Source organism: Aspergillus multicolor (assembly GCF_047715735.1).
Source record: "Aspergillus multicolor strain CBS 133.54 unplaced genomic scaffold BDW74scaffold_9, whole genome shotgun sequence".
NCBI classification, from domain to species: domain Eukaryota; kingdom Fungi; phylum Ascomycota; class Eurotiomycetes; order Eurotiales; family Aspergillaceae; genus Aspergillus; species Aspergillus multicolor.
In genome coordinates, this window is record NW_027395960.1 from 407,056 (window position 1) to 425,479 (window position 18,424).

General features: G+C 51.8%; 8 protein-coding genes across 8 annotated transcripts; 4 read left to right on the forward strand and 4 right to left on the reverse strand.

Moving 5' to 3' along the window:
- The first annotated feature begins 99 nt into the window (after nt 1–99).
- Nucleotides 100–1,808, forward strand: BDW74DRAFT_151417 (BRcat domain-containing protein). The gene has a single exon (XM_073724176.1). It carries the CDS (start codon nt 598–600, stop codon nt 1,090–1,092), a length of 495 nt encoding a protein of 164 aa, XP_073584891.1. The 5' UTR covers nt 100–597; the 3' UTR covers nt 1,093–1,808.
- A 207-nt stretch (nt 1,809–2,015) lies between these two features.
- On the forward strand, nt 2,016–4,174 carry rex3 (putative RNA exonuclease Rex3; the record flags this gene model as incomplete). The annotated part of the gene is made up of 1 exon (XM_073732135.1): nt 2,016–4,174. The coding sequence occupies exon 1, from the start codon at nt 2,276–2,278 to the stop codon at nt 4,172–4,174; it is 1,899 nt and encodes a 632-aa protein (XP_073584892.1). The 5' UTR covers nt 2,016–2,275.
- Nucleotides 4,175–4,293: 119 nt separating this feature from the next.
- BDW74DRAFT_151420 (60S ribosomal protein eL22) lies at nt 4,294–5,421 on the reverse strand. Its single transcript, XM_073724177.1, has 3 exons — nt 5,282–5,421; nt 4,826–5,061; nt 4,294–4,755 (listed from the first exon to the last, which is right to left on the reverse strand). Exons 1-3 carry the CDS (start codon nt 5,291–5,293, stop codon nt 4,629–4,631), a joined length of 375 nt encoding a protein of 124 aa, XP_073584893.1. The 5' UTR covers nt 5,294–5,421; the 3' UTR covers nt 4,294–4,628.
- A 3,529-nt stretch (nt 5,422–8,950) lies between these two features.
- BDW74DRAFT_151424 (general stress protein) lies at nt 8,951–9,778 on the forward strand. Its single transcript, XM_073724178.1, has 2 exons — nt 8,951–9,352; nt 9,431–9,778. The coding sequence occupies exons 1-2, from the start codon at nt 9,227–9,229 to the stop codon at nt 9,554–9,556; spliced, it is 252 nt and encodes an 83-aa protein (XP_073584894.1). The 5' UTR covers nt 8,951–9,226; the 3' UTR covers nt 9,557–9,778.
- A 263-nt stretch (nt 9,779–10,041) lies between these two features.
- Nucleotides 10,042–11,804, reverse strand: BDW74DRAFT_190229 (uncharacterized protein; the record flags this gene model as incomplete). Its single annotated transcript, XM_073732136.1, has 3 exons — nt 10,042–11,028; nt 11,082–11,483; nt 11,529–11,804. 3 exons carry the CDS (start codon nt 11,802–11,804, stop codon nt 10,042–10,044), a joined length of 1,665 nt encoding a protein of 554 aa, XP_073584895.1.
- A 1,077-nt stretch (nt 11,805–12,881) lies between these two features.
- BDW74DRAFT_177195 (uncharacterized protein) lies at nt 12,882–13,788 on the reverse strand (the record flags this gene model as incomplete). The annotated part of the gene is made up of 2 exons (XM_073728812.1): nt 12,882–13,579; nt 13,629–13,788. 2 exons carry the CDS (start codon nt 13,786–13,788, stop codon nt 12,882–12,884), a joined length of 858 nt encoding a protein of 285 aa, XP_073584896.1.
- Nucleotides 13,789–14,478: 690 nt separating this feature from the next.
- On the reverse strand, nt 14,479–16,336 carry BDW74DRAFT_151427 (uncharacterized protein). The gene is made up of 2 exons (XM_073724179.1): nt 16,076–16,336; nt 14,479–15,993 (listed from the first exon to the last, which is right to left on the reverse strand). The coding sequence occupies exons 1-2, from the start codon at nt 16,268–16,270 to the stop codon at nt 15,220–15,222; spliced, it is 969 nt and encodes a 322-aa protein (XP_073584897.1). The 5' UTR covers nt 16,271–16,336; the 3' UTR covers nt 14,479–15,219.
- Nucleotides 16,337–17,589: 1,253 nt separating this feature from the next.
- Nucleotides 17,590–18,274, forward strand: BDW74DRAFT_151430 (uncharacterized protein). The gene is made up of 2 exons (XM_073724180.1): nt 17,590–17,622; nt 17,668–18,274. The coding sequence occupies exon 2, from the start codon at nt 17,822–17,824 to the stop codon at nt 18,068–18,070; it is 249 nt and encodes an 82-aa protein (XP_073584898.1). The 5' UTR covers nt 17,590–17,622; nt 17,668–17,821; the 3' UTR covers nt 18,071–18,274.
- The last annotated feature ends 150 nt before the right edge of the window (nt 18,275–18,424 follow it).

The following is an 18,424-nucleotide window of genomic DNA, read 5'->3' on the forward strand; positions in this document are numbered from 1 at the left end:
AACCCTGGAGAGGTCTGGCAGCTTCCGGAGAAGCAAATTCACAGCTTGATGCATGTACGACCAGAGGAACTAGACAAAATTTCTTTTGTAGCCAGATAACGAGCAGCTTCCATTCAGTATTGGCAGTGTGTTTGTTTACTTCACGTGAAAGCTTGTGGTACAACAGCAGGGCATAGAAAGCACCTAGGGTTACAGCTAGAGCTGATAGTAGGCAAGACCCTAATCCTCAGCTCTCTGTAAAGCAGAAGCATGACCGTGTGCTTTTTAAGAGAGCGAGCACTCATCCACTATGGACATAGGGATTTCCACAGGGAATGCACATGGTGATGAAGGATGCACTGGTCATCAATAAACCGCCTCATTAAGCCCATCACTGAACAGGCTTTCAGATAGAACTTACGTTTGTCCTTTTTACCTTGCCATCTTTGTCTTCCCGGACGTAATGCTTGCCTTGTTCCCTCTTCTCTTCTTCCTCCACCCAGCCTTCGCATCTACCATCGTGGACATCGACACAGATCGTTCCGCATATCGACACAAACGAGCATAAGCGCAGATTGATTCCACTTCCTGAGACGTTACGTTTAAGATATCATCACTATGAAAGCCTCAGCGGTCGATGGTGCTCCTCGCGAAGCGGGCAGAAAGTCCAGACGTCGACTCCTTAGCGATTGTAAAGCGTGCTCGATCCGTTCGGTCAACGTCACGCTACTGAGCTGCGGCCATCGATATTGTCCCTCTTGCGTGGCAGAGCTGTTCAAACAGGCAATCAAAGACGAAGCCGAATTCCCAACATACTGCTGTCGGGGCGAGACGCTTGAAATCGACGCGGTCCGCGAGTTCCTCGATGCCGACCTGATCGAACAATACGAGAATAAGAAGGCTGAGTACGAGACTCCGGGCAGAGATAGGGTATACTGCTGCGTGCCCACATGTTCTGAGTTCATCCATCCGTCTCTGGCCAAAGGGAATATTGCGATATGCCCCAAGTGCCGGGCTAGGACGTGCATATGCTGCAAGAGCCGAGCGCATTTGGGAAAGTGTTCTCTAGACAATGAACTGAAGGAGTTATTACAACTCGAAGAGAACGGCTAGCAGCGCTGCTACTTCTGCAACAGACTAGTAAAGCTGGAAGATGGCGTCTCGTTGGTGGCACCGTCTCCATCATTATAGTGATTGACTGACCGGACGTGATATAGTTGTCCCTGCGGCGCCGTTTTCTGCCATGACTGCGCGGAGTCACTTGGCCTAGGAAAGTCAATTGAAGAATGCAAATGCGATGAGTTAAATTCGTTTAGCTTTGAAGATCCGGCTCTCGAGGATGTGGAAGATCCACTTGAGGACGGAAGTCCTCCTGTTTCCGACGCCGATGACCAGGAGTTTGACTGGCGTGTTCCTGGAATTTTCTATCACGACGGTGCCAGTACCTTGTCAGGTGAGACTCAGGATAGGACTGGACCTGCTCATGGAGTCTAACACGAAGACGAATGCAACCATGGGGATTGACTTCGTACGGGGCGATTCGTTTGCGGGTTATGCTTAGGTCCGGGGTACCGCTTCTGTTATAAGTGTCGCGAATGTAGGATCATGGCTTGCAGGCGCTGCAAGGAGAATAGACGTGATTTCAATGCTTGGAGTGTTAGGTAGATGGGCCAGCTTTTGCTGTTATATGGTTGCGATATCCGCACCATGGAATCGTCCTTCAAAGAGGTCTCTAATTCAAGTGTTAGAGTAAAAAAAAAAGCTGGTCTAGCAGTCCGTCAATTTAGGGATAATTGAAGAAATGTGATGGTGTATCTGATGAATTGAGATTCTCCCATAGAATTTATTGCGATTCGAGGTTGATGAAGCGCTGAACCAAAGAGGCAGCCGCATACCACATTGACACCTCAAAAGTCAGGTGTCGAGTTTGTTTCTTTTGCATCCCCGTCGTTCATTCATCTCCGGCTGCAGCTCTTCTTTCTACTCACATCAACCATCTTTTTCTGTATGATTCCTCAAATGCTATATATTAGATTTGCTTATCTGTGGATATCCAGAGAGGCGGAAGTACAGTACAGAGCATATCCCTGAACGCTATGATTCAACGTTTCAACCGTTCATAAGTTGTCTCGCAGCCAAAGACCAAGCAGCTAAACACTCGCTGCAATTCTGGACGACTCTCAGATACCTTTACCACGGCTTTCCAGTATCACTCCTCTGGCGAAAAGATTAGAGAAGACAAAACATACGCTTTTTGGGCCTACAAAAGCCCGTAACACCTCAATTATTCCTCACCATGTTTGCGCCGCTGGGATTATTCAAGGACATTCCCTGTCCGCAGGGAAGCGAGTGCACTCTCATGGCATGTATGTTCTCTCATCGCAACCTCACTTCAGCCCCGGCCCCTCAGGATGCGTCGTCCGAGAAAGAGAATGCCGAGCCACCTACTAAGAGAATCAAACTCGAGCCCCGTGCGGAAGCAAAGGAGGCATCAAAAGATGACTTACCGCGAGTCGCTGATAGCACGAGGAGCACACCTATCAAAAAGCCCGCGACACCCGTTCCAAGAGTCGGGAGTACCCCACCTGTATCACGACAGCTAGCCACCCCAAGGACTACAGCCGCAACACCCACCAAGCGCGAGAACACTCCCAAGCCAGGGTCTACTCTCCCACCTCGGCAAGCTCCGAAGGAAACGTTGAACCCGCGCATGCTTCAGAAGGCGCCTGCTACGTACAACGTGCGGGTGGCTATTCTGAAGAAGCTGCATGGTGCTCTATGCTCTCTCAACGACCAGCTCGTCAAGGACAAAACGCTTCAGGACAAGTGCCTGATCCTGACGCCAGATGAGCTCATTACGATGGCCCTTGATGAGGAGGAAAAGGTGGCAAAGGAAAACCCGACAGTATACTCGAATGTTGTGAAGCTTCGCATCGTGAAACTGTCGAAGATGAGCAAAGAGGACTGGGCGAAAGAGCTCAAAGACTACCTCAACAAGAAATACTATAAGATCAAGACCGAGGCGGCCTCAAAAGAACCGAAGCCGTTCAAATCCGACTTGACTGTCGAGGAGGAGATTGCAGTTGCAAGCCAATTGGTCACTCCGCTGCAAGGACTAGAAGAATTCGGCTACGTGACGCGAGCGCCAACAGCAGCGGAGATTGAAACTGCAAAGAAAGGTGTCGCCGAGGCGAAAGGCTGGGAGAAATGCGAGCGATGCAACGCGCGGTTCCAGGTCTTTCCAGGACGCGCTGAGGACGGCTCCCTAGCCACCGGAGGCACATGCACCCACCATCCGGGCAAGACATTCTATCCTCCGCGAAAGAAGACGGACCACATCACTGGCACCACTAGGGAGGGTTACTTTACCTGCTGCAACCAGAAGCTAGGAGAATCCTCAGGCTGCACGACAGGTGAAACGCACGTTTTCAAGGTGTCCGAAACAAAAAGACTGGCCTCTATTCTCCAGTTCGAACAGACACCAGAGAATCCTTTCCTCGGTGACCGAACACCGATTTGCTTCGACTGCGAAATGGGTTACACAACTTTTGGAATGGAGCTCATCCGCCTCACAGCGGTTAGTTGGCCGGTGGGCGAGAAAGTCCTGGACGTCCTCGTCAGACCACTGGGTGAAGTTCTAGATCTAAATTCTCGCTACTCCGGCGTCTTCCCTGAGCACTACGTCAATGCTGTCCCCTACGACACTCCAGTTGAAGCCTCCACGTCAGACCTAACCCAACACCAACTCGTCTCCTCTCCCGCCGAAGCCCGCAGGCTGCTCTTTAACCTCATTAAACCAACCACGCCCTTGATCGGGCATGCAATAGATAATGACCTGAACGCCTGCCGCATCATCCATCCAACCATAATCGACACTGCAATCCTCTACCCGCATCCGGGCGGCGGACTGCCATGGCGGATGAGCTTGCGCACGCTTGCAAGGAAACATCTAGCCCGCGAGATCCAGACCGGCGGAGCTAGCGGCAAGCAGGGGCATGATTCGGCTGAGGATGCGCTGGCAACTGGGGATTTGGTCAGGGTCAAAGCGGGGTTGGTATGGGGACGGTTGAAAGATAAGGGGTGGGTTATCCGAGAGGGCAAGCTTGTAGCGCCCGACTCGAATGCGGCGGCTGGCCCGGTGCAGATGAAGCTTGGGGACGGAGCTGGAGTGAAACGGGCTAGGGCAGGGGAATGATGTGGCTTCGCCGCTTCATTGAGCGTTTCACTCGTGAACCCGAGTTGGTCTTCTAACGATATCACATACGAGCGGTATACATACGGCAGTATTCATTACATACTACAGAGAAAGCAAGCTGGTCTTGTTGGGTGTAGATTGGCTCCATATATTCATCTCTACCATTCATAACGTCATGCGTAGCTGAAGTCCGCGATTCCACACAACGATCCGAGCGCAACACCGGGTATAAGAGAACGAAACGCAGCCACCTTTTCAGGCTCGCTGGTCCATCTCAAAAATGTCCGCCAACCATCGGTAAACCACGACACCCCACAGAGTCCAATCCAACCCAGCCGAGCTGGACATACCGGCCCTGAACCCATCACCCCTTTTGTTTTGTTTCAGGCGGAGAACGTGACGCCGCATCATCCAGCCAGCCCCCAATCATTAGATCTCTCTAGGAGGGAGAAATTTACTCCTCATCCTCATCGGCCTCCTCGGAAGCGACGTTGTAGAAGCGGAGCTCGTAGACACCCTTGGAGGTGGAGACGACGCGGAGCCAGTCACGGAGCTGCTGCTTCTTGAGGTACTTCTTGGTCCTACAGATAGCCCAATTAGCCCCATCCGAAACCCAAAATTCCAATTCACAGATAGAGAGCGGAGACGTACAGGTACTTAAGGTAGCGACCAGAGAAGGGGATGTGAGCGACGACCTCGACCTTGCCATCGCCAACCTGAGAGATGACGACCTTGTCGCCGAGGTTACCGACGCGGCCCTCAACCTTGATGCGGTCGTGGAGGAACTTCTCGAAGGCGGAGACATCGAAAATCTTGTCGTTGGCGGGCTGGGAAGCGTTGATGGTGAACTTCTGGGTGACCTTCTGGGCCTTGCGGCCACGGGCGACCTATTCCGGCGATATCTATTAGCCTACTGTTCAATTGGCGATGGCGAGTCCCCTGTGCGTGATGCCCTCTCTGCACTCGATCTCTTGCTGCGAGATTTTACACTCGCCATTTCGCCAAGGCATTTCGGCCGTTGGTGAGGTGCAGAAAGAAAGCGAGAGAGTACCATCACAGCGACAGGGGGAACAGCAAAGCAGTTCAAGAATGGAGACGTGGACATACAGCGGGAGCCATTTCGAGTGATGAAGGGGGTATGAAGAGATGAGGGTCGAAAAGTCGTGGTCGCAAAGAGGTGAGTATCCTGCGCCTTTTTTGTGGGTGTGAGGAGAAAAGTTAGATCGAGGAGCGGAGCTGGATTGACGATGCGTCGGTGCCGTGGTGGGCTCTCCCGATTGGGAAGTGAAGTAGGGCATGACGGCTAGGGCACGCTCCCGCTGTAGAGCTGTCACATGATAGTTAGCAGCATGTAGCCAATAAGCAGCGTCGAAGATCGACACTAGTCACCTCGCTACGCACGGGCCATCTGGGCCGCCTATAAAAACATTTTCCCTCCCCCGACTTTTAGGCTTTTTTTCTTTTCTTTTCCAGCTCTCTTTGCCTTTTGGCTTAGATCAAGTGTAGTATCTGTTCTTTTCAGTTTAATCTCTGAAAGTGTTCTAAGGAACACAACATTGATTATTCTTATTTTTGGTCCTCGCAGCTGGGCCTCTGTGCTTGCGCATGTCTAGCTGCACTGTGTCATCGGGCTTACACTACCTCCGATTGACGCGAACAACACCCTTTTCATCAATGGGTCGGCTTGCCGGCTGATTGGAGAAGAGATTCTCTATTGCTTCCTGGGCAGATGTTGATCGGCACGCTAGTGCCTGGGATTCTGTAGCTATGCTTGCCAGTTCAATTAGTGTAGATGCATTTCTACAACTTTTCTTCTAACCCTTCGTAAAACGGTCAGACACCCTGTTGCCCGCTCTCAAATCCCGAGGTCTATCGTTGGCACCTACTCGATTCGCTTTCTTGCTTTATCTCTCCAGACATGTGCTTCGTTCCTTTGCCTGGTCTCATTTTTCTTTCGCTTGCTAGCGACCGACATGAGTAAGACACTTTACAATCTAACCCCAGACCGTAATGTCAGGCCGTTCATGACCTTGACATGCGATGCATCGGCTTAACAACCCAGCAACCGGATCATCGGATTGAAGGAGAGGCATACCATCTCCGGGTCATGGTGGACGAGGCCGTGCCTCCCTCCTACGCGGAATTAAAATCCATGTCTGTGGTGAGGTTCTGCTTGTCAGCTGCTCCTGCAAGACTAACACTTGTTTACAGCAGGGAAGAAGCTACGATGAAGTTCACAGTTTGACTACGTGTCGGAAGTGATTTCCGACGCACCCCAGAACAATCCAAGATGCCTGGCCATCGCTTCCCTCGGCGAGCCTTCGAAATCTGACTCGGAAACACCAACACAACACTTTGCACAGGGATAATCACACCGGCTGTGGTCGTCCACGTAGCCGAACAGATATCCCTGAATGTGCCACCAAGGTCTAGATCAGAAAGAGCTCCTGAACCCTGCAGAGGCCAAGCATCGGAGACCAACCGTGTTTCCCGGACTCTCCCAACCGAACACATTCGATGGCAACGGTGCATATGATCGGGGCGTTCGAGAAGGATAAAGAAGGTGCCCAATCGGCCCCCGAACGCTCCCCGAATCCAGAACAATCGATGGCAAAGTTGTTTATAGCCGGTGTTCGAGCGATATAGAAAAGGCGTCCAATCGGCCTCCGGACGCTTTCCAAACCAAAAACACCCGATGGCAACGGTGTTTATGACCAGGGTGTTCGAGATAAATAGGTAAGGTGTCCAATCGGTCTCTAGCTGCAGTTGGATGATGACCACAAGACATGTGGGAAGAAGCCCTCTTGTTGGACACTCAGGAAGCAAGGAGTTGAGCACAATCCACGTCGCCCACTGCGATACCCTGTTGACCAAACCGCATTTAACTCAGCGTCACGCGCCTAATTATATGCTTCACAGCGCCTAGGAGCTGAAATTCCCGATCCACAAGCTCAGCGTCAAAGAGCTGTCGAATCGGCCACCCGCGATCAAGAGCGTTCGTTGTCTGCGTCGGACAATGGGGATATACCCTGTTGGCCAAAACGCATCCAGCCCAGCGTCACGGACCAAGCAAACGTGCTTCACAGCCCATAAGAAAGTTGAGGAAACAAAATCCGTGAGCTTTCGATATCAAAGAGCTGTTGAATCGGCCACCGTGCTTAAGGGCGTTGTCTGCGTCGGACAATTGGGATATACCCTGCTGACCATAATTGTATGAAGCTCAACATCACGCGCCAAACAAACGTGCTTCAAAGCCCATACGGGAGCTGAGGATTCCAAATCCGCAAGCCTTTGGCGTCAAGAGAGCTATCGGATCGGCCACCATGATCAAGAGCGTTGTCTGCGTCGGTCAGTTGGGATATGCCTTTGGCTGAACCTGCATTCAACTCAGCGTCACGCGACAAACCAACATTCTTTACAGCCCCTGGAAGCTGAAGATCGCGGATACGCGGGCCTTCGACGGCGTCAGATAGCTGTTGAATCACCCACCGTGCTCAAGAGCAAGGACGAGCGTCAGTCGTTCTGGACCGCGCCCAAAGAACGAGTAGTCCCGAGGGATCGACGAGATGGATGCCGACTGGCCAGCTCTTTTATTGACGAGATGATTGCGTCGCCCTTCATCGCTAGACAGGCTGAGGCATTGTTTGACAACCGGCCAACATTCTCATGAGCAAGGACGAGCACTGGCCGTTCTGGACCGCGTGCAGAGAACAGGCGTTCACGATGGATGGACGATAAGTGCTGCAGGCTGGTTTTTCAATTCCCTCTTTGTCAAGATGACTGTGTTGCTCTTTACTCGATGGGCAGGTTGAGGCATTGTTGGACAGCCGGCCGCGAGCCTTCGACGTCAAAGTGCTGTCGAATCGGCCATCATGCACAAGCAAGGACGAACATCAGTCCTCTGGACCGCATGCAGAACGAGCGTTCCCGAGGGATGGATAAGGGGGCCGCCGAATGGTCGAATGATCCCCTCCTTGACAAGATGCTTGCGTTGCCTTCTTCGGTGGGCAGGCTGAGGCTTCGTTGGACGGTGGCCACAGGATACGGCCTGGCTGATGAGCTGCACAAGAAGGATGGCATTACGACTTGACTGGATGTTTGAGCAGCCAGTCGATTTCTTTGTGTCAATAAATCCGGTAGCAATCGAACTTCGCGTCACCGGACTTGCTTTGAGGCATGATCGATGTTCGTTGCCCTCGTTAACGGCATTGCTTGTGACGACCAGTCGACAGTGTTTTCCATGATCGCGCTGATCCATTACCTTTCATGGTGAACAAATAGGTAGTTCAATTAGGATCCTTCCAGAACCGTTCCAAGCTCCTTTAGCCCCTTCTTCCATTAATCTAGCGATCAGATAGTACCTTGCCCTGATTCGATAATCTAGATCGATCATCGCAAGTACATCCGAATAGTTTGACGAGTCCTGTCATCATCCTTAAATCGACTGGAATGATCTGCCCCTTCTGTTTCTGAAAGCATCAGATTAAATCACAATTCTCAGGGTTCATTTGTAGAGGTCGAATTTCGATTCTACAGAGTAGTTGTAAGAATGACGTGAAGCCTCAGCATTGGCCAGACAAATTCCACCACTCAGAACGACCAGCACAACCTCGAAACTTCGATGCATCAAACAATCGACAGGTCAGATTTTGATTCTCAAAAGCAAGAATTTACGTTAATTTTCCTGCCGACTCCGCATTTTTGAACGTCAATTCGACGAGGGGCAGACGTTCGTATCCCTGGATCACCCTCCGCCACCCTATACAAACGCCCATTCTTATGACCTCACGAACCCACAATGATCATACCATGATGCCTCAACCACACTTGAGCAGAATCACGGCATCTCAACCCCTCGTTCACGACCTTGAGTGACCTAGAAACGACATCATCACATCCCTCCAACCGGCCTCTGGACGGCTATAAGTACCGCCTCGAACCTCGTCCATCAATCCTTCATCAAGCACATTTCTCGCAAACACACAAACAACCACATCTACCACTACAAACCACTTTTCAAACCACATTTCAAACCACAAACCAACACTCAAAATGGCCCACAACACCAACCCCGGCAACTTCTCCAACCGTCCCCACGAGGAGGTCGAAAACATCGCCCGCAAGGGCGGCCAGTCTTCCCACAGCGGCGGCTTCGCCAGCATGGATGCCGAGAAGCAGGTACGTCCCAACCACTTCCCCTCTCCTTCACTAAGCGCCGCATGCGCCCCAGGAGCCTTTCACTAACGCATCCACCAGCGCAACATCGCGTCCCAAGGCGGCCAAGCCTCCAGCGGCAGCTTCCAGCCCGGCGAGGAGCGTGCCCGTGAGGCCGGACGCAAGGGCGGCAAGGCTACTGGCCAGTCCCACGAGCCTGAGGAGTAAGGGACGGGCGTCTCTTAATGTGTCATGATCTGATATTGATGTGAATGCGCGGAGCGCTGTGTACGATATGCGATGCGATGCGAGCTTGCTTGCTATGACTGTCACTGCCACTGTCCCTAATGTATTATAACTATCTTCTTCATCCTGGGATTCGATCAGATCTGTTGCAGAATACAGGAGATGGATTGATGGGTATTCTGGAATGAATTGAGTATTGAACTACCAAATGTGCTGGTTTGTAGAATGAAGTAAGAGGAAGGTTTCATCCCCATGAGTAGGTAGTACATGTACACGACTTCAACAACTTGGCTACTGGGATATGTCTTAAGGAACGCTAGTTGGCTTTCTAGGAGTGACAGGGGTCGTTTACTCGGAACGTATCCTAAAAAGCGCTGGAACCAAAGAAAAGATATGATTGACCTGAGGCCCTTTGCTCTCCTTGAGAATATAAGACGGTGGGAGGTATACTTCGGCGACGTGCTGCCCTACCTATGCAGAACACCCGCCGCATTATCATTGATCAACGCAATGCCCTCCGCGCGATATGTATCCGCTTCAACATAACTCGTAACATTCGCATCAAAGACGAAATCCTTCGGGTCATGCACATCATACTGCGGCCAAGCCGGAATCCCTTTATCCCTTCCTTTAAACTCACTCGGATCAAGGTCATAGACAAAGCTAACCCACGTCGAGCTCATAAAGTTCGCAAGGTCAACATAGTTCTTACCCTTCCCCTCAAATGGCATAATATCCGGTCTATAACCCACGCCCTGGAGATTGTTGAACATGAACCCGATCTCCTTGTAATGACCAACACCAATTTCAGGCGGGACACCAGCAGGAATAGCGTTGAATCGGTACGCATATGCGAGCACTCCATGAGAAGCCCACGTCCTCGCGGTCTCCCGCCTCGACGCGATGAAGGTGTAGTCGCCCCAGAAGGAGGCGCTGCGGCGGAACTGCGCGCCGTAGGGTGCTGCTGGACGTTGGTCTCCTAAACTGGCGACGACGTTCATGGAGAGGTCGTCTGGATATGCTTCTAAGATAGCGTCTTGAAATGAAGCCGGTAGGAAGCCAGAGAGGGTGGCTCTAAAATCCTCCGTCGTGTTGATGCCCATGGGACTCATGGACGCGCCCTCATCACTGTTAGCGCCGGTGATGATGGGGACTTTGACGAAGTGGCCGGTTCGCAGTTGCTGGCTGCCGTATGTGCGGATGAAGTCGCCGTCGATTGTTGGGGCAAACGAGCCGCTGATGGTGTCGTATGTTGCGTTTAGGGTTTGGAATGGGACTTCGCGGAGACATTGGAGTTTATCCCAGGAATTGGAGCAGCCGACTTTGGATACGATGGCTTCGAAGGAGGCTTGGGAGCGCTGCGTGCCGTTCTCAGCGCCGTAGAATATGGGATTGCCGGATTGTAGGATTGCGGCGCGGAAGAGCTTGTCGTCGCGGCCGTTGTAGGCAGTGAGCTTTGCTCGTTAGTCGAGTACGAGACTCATCCTAAGATCGTGAGCAGACTTACCTGGAAACCAACGGAGGCGGCGCCAGCAGACTCGCCGAAGATAGTTACCTTCCTCGGGTCTCCGCCAAACGCAGCGATATTTTCTTGCACCCAGTGCAGAGCGAGGCGTTGGTCCCTCAAACCGAGGTTGGTGATTCCCTCGCCGACAACTTCGTTGGAGTGGAGGAAACCCCAGAGACTGAGGCGGTAGTTGATTGAGACGCCGATTATTGGCTTGCCGATTTTGACAGACTGCTCGACGATGAAGGAGAGGTTGTAGCGCTGGTCGCCGCCGCCGCCGTTGCTGAACCCTCCGCCGTGGATCCAGAAAGCTACAGGGAGCTTCTCGTTATCGTAGCCAGCGGGCCGAACGACGTTCAGATATAGGCAGTCTTCTGATTGTTTGTAAAATGTTTGGTCGAGCTGTGAGAGTTAGCATGAGTAGCACGTTTTCTCTGCAGAACTTACGCCGTATCCTACGCAGAGCAGGGAGTAATCTTTTGCATCTCGAGAACCCTCCCAGCTTGTGTTCAGAGACTGTGGCAGCCTAAATCGAAGGTCATCCACAGGAGGTTGCGCAAATGGGACGCCCAAGAAGAAGTCTTGGTCATATCCTGCGGAGTAAACGCCCTTGTATGTTCCGTTCCTAACGTGGGCTGTGGGTGGGCTGGTATTGTCCCGTCTGAGTGGGGTCGCAGAAATCCCGAGTGACAGGGCAAGAATGGCCGTGATATATGTCCACATTTTGGCAATCATAGAATAAACGGACAACGGTATCGGCTGCAGTAAGATGGCCCATGGCGAAGCATCGGCGCAACGCGTCCTATTTATACTGTCCAGTTCCCATGAGTTGTTAAAGACGGCCATAGCTCCTGACTCGAATATCCAAGGTCCTTCGAGTCAGTACAGATAACAATAACCTTTTTAGCTGAGTCAATGCCTGGAAGAATCCCTGGAATGAGGAGTCCCGCACCCCCAGAAGCAGCCAGCTAGGGTCAATCCGGGGAGGGAAGTGGGCTAGCTATGGTACAGCCAGTCTCGGACATCGGACACATACCCGATGGTAAATGATGATGGACAAGGCCAGGAGCAAGGAGATTGCAGGTCCAATTTTCGACTCCAACCAAGTGTCTCGAGGTATTCCAATAGCCGATCGGCGTTTTTCCCCGATGTCCGATGGCTGATATTATCCTAGCGTGCCGCCGGACTAGGTTCTCCAAATCGCACCATTTCAGATGGGAACTAGCAGTTGGAGTTTGACCTCCAAGCACTCTTGGAGGATTCTCTAGGAGTCCCATTCGGGATAACGTGTGGCCCATTGCCACGGTTTATGGCTGGTGGCACTAGGCTCATTCTCAAGTGGGTGCTCGAGCATAAAGTTTCGATTTGATGAAAGGTGCAACTGATCGACAAAGCTGATAGTAATATGTGGAGAGAAAGGGAGCAATCCGGTGCAACATCACCTAAAAGCTTATCGTCAAAATGGTCAACAAAGATTATCTTATGGCAGTCATACAGCGAACTAACAACAATATAAGCTTGTCACGAACTTCATGAGCCTTCCTCGATGCGCAGCCTGGCCCTGTCAGCATAGCAGTGGTAGAAATGTGGTACGAGCTCTTCTAAGAATCTGAAGGATCTTTGAAATTGTTGCGGTTCTACGACAGGGAGAGATGTCGGGACTCGACCTTGCAAACCGAACGAACTCCCCCATCTCCACGTGACAGAGTACAATAACACCGCAAAGGATAACAAAGACAAATGGCATTCTCGCAATGAAAAGGTCTAACATCTAGCAGTCTATGAGCCAGCTCATATCAACTACCAAGCTGTATGCCCTCCATCCACCACAATCGTGCTCCCAGTCATAAAACTGCTCGCGTCGCTCATAAGCAGCAAGGTAATACCCCGAAATTCCTCCGGCCTTGCCAATCTCTTCATCATATTCTCACTTTCCCAGACTTTCCTGGTCTCTGGATCCTTTTCCATCACCATCTGTGCCATCCTCGTTTCGATGTGCCCCGGGCACAGACTGTTCACACGGATGCCGCCGCTTCCATCCTCTCGGACTTCCGACCACTCCATCGCGAGGCTGCGACTCAGCTGGACGACCGCTGCTTTTGACGAATTGTAGATCGCCGACGCCATTCCCTTGTTTGCAATTAAGCCGCTCATACTCCCCACGAGAAGGATTGACCCACGACATTTTCGGGCATTCATCGCCCTTGCTGCGGCAACAGCGCTTCGGAATACACCAGTGTAGTTGACACGGATGAGGCCGTCGACAACCTGCGGGGTGAGGTCGAATGCGTTTTGTATGTGGTTGATGCCCGCGGCTGCGATCAGTCCGTCAAGGCGGTCCCTCTTGCTTGCGATCTCTTCCATGACGGCTTCAGTGTTGGCGTCGTCTGTGACGTCCATACGGAGGTAATGCAGGGCACCTTTAAAATCAGGATTCGCCCGTCTCTGGGCTTCGTGGAACTCGTCACCTGGTTCGGGGAGCCGGTCAAGACAATACACTGCATTGCTTAGCATACTCAAGGACAGCAAGACGCGGCAAGGACGTACCTTCCCCTCCGGCTTCAACTAGAGCTACAGCCTGCGCCAACCCCAATCCTCGTGCGCCACCGGTCACTGCGAAGACCTTCTCGGCCAAATTGAACTCGCGGAATCGCTCATCACCGTTGTGACCAGGCAGTTTCTCCTTCATGCTCGCTTGGCCAGCCATCGTCCTGGCTGCGCACAAGACAGGCACCGGCGGTCGAACAAGACTTGGTCTGACCCATGGCGACATTGCCTGCTTTGGCAATGAAGTCCGCAACAAAGACACCCCAGAACGTCGTGACAGCATCTTCAATCGATCTCAAGAACAGCGGAGTCTGACTCTATGCATAGATCTCTTTTTTGCTTCCAAACGAAATGGTCCTTAAGATTGCAGTTATAGCCAGCTCAACTGACCGGGGATCTCGGCGTTTTGAACTTCGTCGGAATGCAAAGCCGCTGTTGCCTGCGCTGCGTCCCTCTTGCGTCATCTTCAGCCCTCCCGGCTGGGCAGCGCCGACTTGCAGCCGGTGACAATCCCAGCAAATGAGATCAAGCGGGCAACAATGCCGTTGACGATAGTAAGTCTGTTTCAAGGCAGGTATATTCCGGAACACCATAGTGCGGCCTATTCCGACTTGTACTACTGATGGCGATCAAACGACCCAAAATATCAGCCAGCTTGGATATCCCGGAAACCCGTTCCTGTTCCACAAAGCCTAAAGGTCCCTGATCAATACGGTTCTAGTTCTATCAGGCGTGGACTGTCCTCATTCGCAAACGACTCCATTGAACCAAATTCATGTCAGTCGGAGATCGATCCATGAGCCGCTGCGATCGGTCGATCGGGCTTCGTGGGCTTCCCAGGGACGTCGAACGCAGGCTGGCACTGGCAGCCTTGCCGTCACCACCCCCAGAGACCCAGCGTTCTGGGATGATCTCTTCCCCTGAGGGGATCTTTGGGGTACCTTGATGTCACACCGCTTGAGTTCGAAATCCGTCCAGCATTCGCCCTTACTGCAGTGTGATGTCAGCAATCTCGACGTCAATCCCGGCTTTCTATTTCTCTTATCGCGATCAACATGGGGAGGATTGAGCTAGACCTGGAACAGCATAGCCGCGATCCTACGATGATCATTACCAACTAGGAATGTCTTTCCAGGTTCAAACCCTAAGCAGAAGCTTCGGATATATAATCCGACCACTACGAACGAGGATATCAAGTACATGCGGTGTTCGATATTTAATCTGGATTCTTCAATGATTCTTCAAAGGCTCAAAGGTCTTCTAGAAACAGAGAGAACATCCCATTTCCTATTTCACGGAAGATTCAAGCCTAACCTAACAGGCCTTCGAAGACTTCAACGAGGCACCTAGTGACCCCTTCGACAGATTTCCAGAAAGAGAAGACGCAGAGCACGCTATAAGTCAAAGGGTACTATGTGTGCTTGGAGAGACAGCGCTGAAAACGAGGCTGAGTTGCAGTTTTCTTTCGCAAATTGAGACCCGGAATCGTACGCGGATGCCTGATACTTCGTCCGGAAGATGATGAGAGATGAGCTAAGTGCTGAAACCCACAGAACGCGAGCATGAAACAGTAACCTATACTAACTTGGGGTCATGGCTTCGGATAAGATATTTTCTCCTCCAATCCAGAGGCGGCGTCCTCAGCATCGCTTTCAGGATCGATCTCTCTACGAGGGGCCGTTCTCCCCTCGCAGAAATACTCGTACACCCGGACAATGATCTTCCCCACGAGGTATCCCACCACACAAGCAAGCGCAGAGAGTGCCAGGCCATTGAAACCAGGTTTGCCGAACAAATAAGAAAAGCGCTCATGGAGATTCCTCCAATCCCACGCATCTTCCGCTGTCGATTCAGAATGAAGGAAGGCTTTTGTTTCTGTTCCGCTGTGCGCCTCATCAGTTTCTTGACTATGTGAAACAGAGTACGATATCCAGTCGCTCATTCGCCACCAGCTCCATTTGCCCTTTCCGTCTTCGTACTGCACCTTATGAACTTGGTGGTGATACACGCGGCGAATTGTCTCCTCGACCTGGACGACTTCCAGCTTCCCATCAGGTATCCGAACCAGGCCAATAGATACGGGCCTCTCAGTGGCAGCTCGACCTTGAGCGTCGAAAAGTCTCAGTGTGAGATGGCGAATGTCGCCCTTGCTACTGACAGGGCCTTGCAGATGTGAGGAAGGGAAAGCCTTTGTGTCGAGTGTGTATGATACTTTGACGGTTTCGCTCTCCGACTTGAGCCCCATGTCCGAGTTCGCGTCTGAGATCCAATGCCGATTGGCCTGGAATTGCATGGGCATGGAAGGAGGGAAGATGGCGGCGTTGTTGACGAGGAGAGAGTCATCGTTAAGTGCAAAAGTTATGGTCTGCGAAGATCATGATCGCGTTGTTAGTGGACTCGAGTGTCATGGAAAGCGAAGGTAAGGTATACGGCAACCCAAGACTCACCAGGAAAGAGACAGCACGACCCCTGTTGCTACAGCCATTGCTGGCGAAGGCGCATTTCGCACAGGTGAGGTTGACTGTATGTGACTCGGCCGCTGAGAAAGCTGGTAGAGAGTAGGGCTTTATGTCTTTATCCTCAACTGCGGACGTGAGCGTGCTCAGAACGAGGGCAGATACTGGAAGAAGACGGAGCAACATGATAACATGAAAATGCGGTGAGTCTGTGAAGCTTGATACAAGAGCCTGAAAGAAAGCGACATGGGCTGACCGCTCCAGCATTGGGGACAATGAGATATAAAGCGCGTCTTCGGACTGAACAGACAAAGAACCTATGGTTCCCTAGGCGAGCGATAGTGCGTACCTGTACGCTCACGCTACATTGCTAGTACGATTCAAGGCATCGCTGAAGCAAAAATCGCTATCGTCGTACCGACACTCGTACGATGTTCGTGCTACGAATCTACTTGGCTCTCTGTTGTCCCCCCGCTAAGCCTCAACGTATCCCACGGAGAAGGAACAGGGTCGCACAACCAGCTGATGGCGCTAACTTCTCCTCAGGATGATTTGACTCAGATTCAACCAGTACCCTAACGGTTCTGCCTAGGACCCTGCGCTATACAGCACAGATGACGCGGCCAGCTTGCGTTTGTTGAAGCTTGGCTGGCTGCTCGGGGTCTCGGGTTCTGTCAGGGTCCGGATTCGCTGGGGTGAAGCCACAACAGAGCGCCCCGTCTAGTGCAGATCCCACGCTAGACGGACTATTTTTGTCCTCGGTGACACGAACTAGTCTCTTGGACAGTTCCAGAGCTCAGAATCCAGTGTTGGTATCTTCCGCATATTGCCCGGATTCGGCTTGGTGTTCTGCCTACCTGGGATTGGGGTAAAGCTTGGCCCGGGCTGTGCTTGGTGGATGCCTCGGAGTACGCATCCGCTTCGCAAAATTGGGGTACTTGTGCCTGACATTCAGGTGACTCGCTTGAGGCATTAATCGTTTGTGTTCTCTAACAGAATCCTAGTTACGGTATGTCCCTCGGACCAATCGTTGTGGCAGTATTCGCCTCGAAAGCCAACATAAAGACCATTGAAGCACAAGTCATCACTACACGATGACCTCGTCTAAAGCGATTTCCTATATCTCGATAACCAGATCAGAGTGGAGGCATAGCACCCGCGGCAGTTCCTAGGTTAAGCCCAGTCGACTCGGGAAGACCGAAGTCCGTCACAAACCCTCACCCATCACAAGTCGCATCGCACACGGCCCACCAGCATGGAAAAGACGCAGTTGTCAAAAGTCAGCATTTGCAGGCATCTTGCTATAAGCCGCGCGGCCTTCTTACGCTGGAAGTATATTCTAGTTCCAGGGTCCCGCGGAAGCCGTTAGTATGCGCAGTGCTGGAGTCGTTTAGTGGTCTGCTGGTGCTGCAGGTGGCTGATAGGATGAGACCCGAGAGGTTCGGCGCAGAAAATAGCGCACCGGTACGTCATGCGTATATTGATGTTGCATTGGCTAGATGAAACCCGGAGTTTGAAGAAACTTTTCCCTCTTACTGGTTAGGATGGCACTCCAGGTGTTTGATGTTGGCTGATTCTGGCAGGTTCCCACCCTCGACCACGAGATAGTTGCCTTAACACTGGCGTCGTGTAGTCTTGTTGGAGCATGCAACAGGAAAGTGCTTCCTAAGTTACAACAAATCGCTTCAGCTCTTTAGGCTGATTTGTGATAGCCCTCTATCTTCTGCTTCTGAGGGCATGGGTTTGCGCACTACATCTATCATAACAACGCCGGCCTTATCCGTCTGCAACCTCGCGAGCTCCAGCAGGAGACGGAAGATATTGGCCGTTCGATTGACTTCCCTCAAGGCTCCGCTAAACCAACTCCAACCCTGCCCGTGGTACGGAGCAGAGAGTGTTATATGGCGACGCACGCCAGGCCAGTCAAGCTCGAGATCAAGCTCACGAAGCGTCCCCTCTGTGGCATCCAAGATTCCGCTTTTATAGACACTCGCAATGGCTTTCTAGATTGGCCTCCTTGTCGCGTTGAGATTGCGCTCGGGAAGAAGTGGTCGCGGTCTTATGGCTGCTGCTGCTGATATTCGATGTTAGGTGATATCGTTATGGTGGAAAAGGTCTTGGAAGCCGTAGCATCACACTTAATAGAGCCTATAGCACAGAACTTATAGCAAAAGAGTACGCCATTCAAAACGGCGCACGGGAATCATTGCCTCGTTACCGAAGAGGTATTTGGATTTCCAAAAATCGCAAACAGTTAGTATATACTACCTAGGTAACAAGTACGGAGTAAACAAGCCCCCTGCCCACCTGAATATATGACATGGAATATCCATTCAGTCT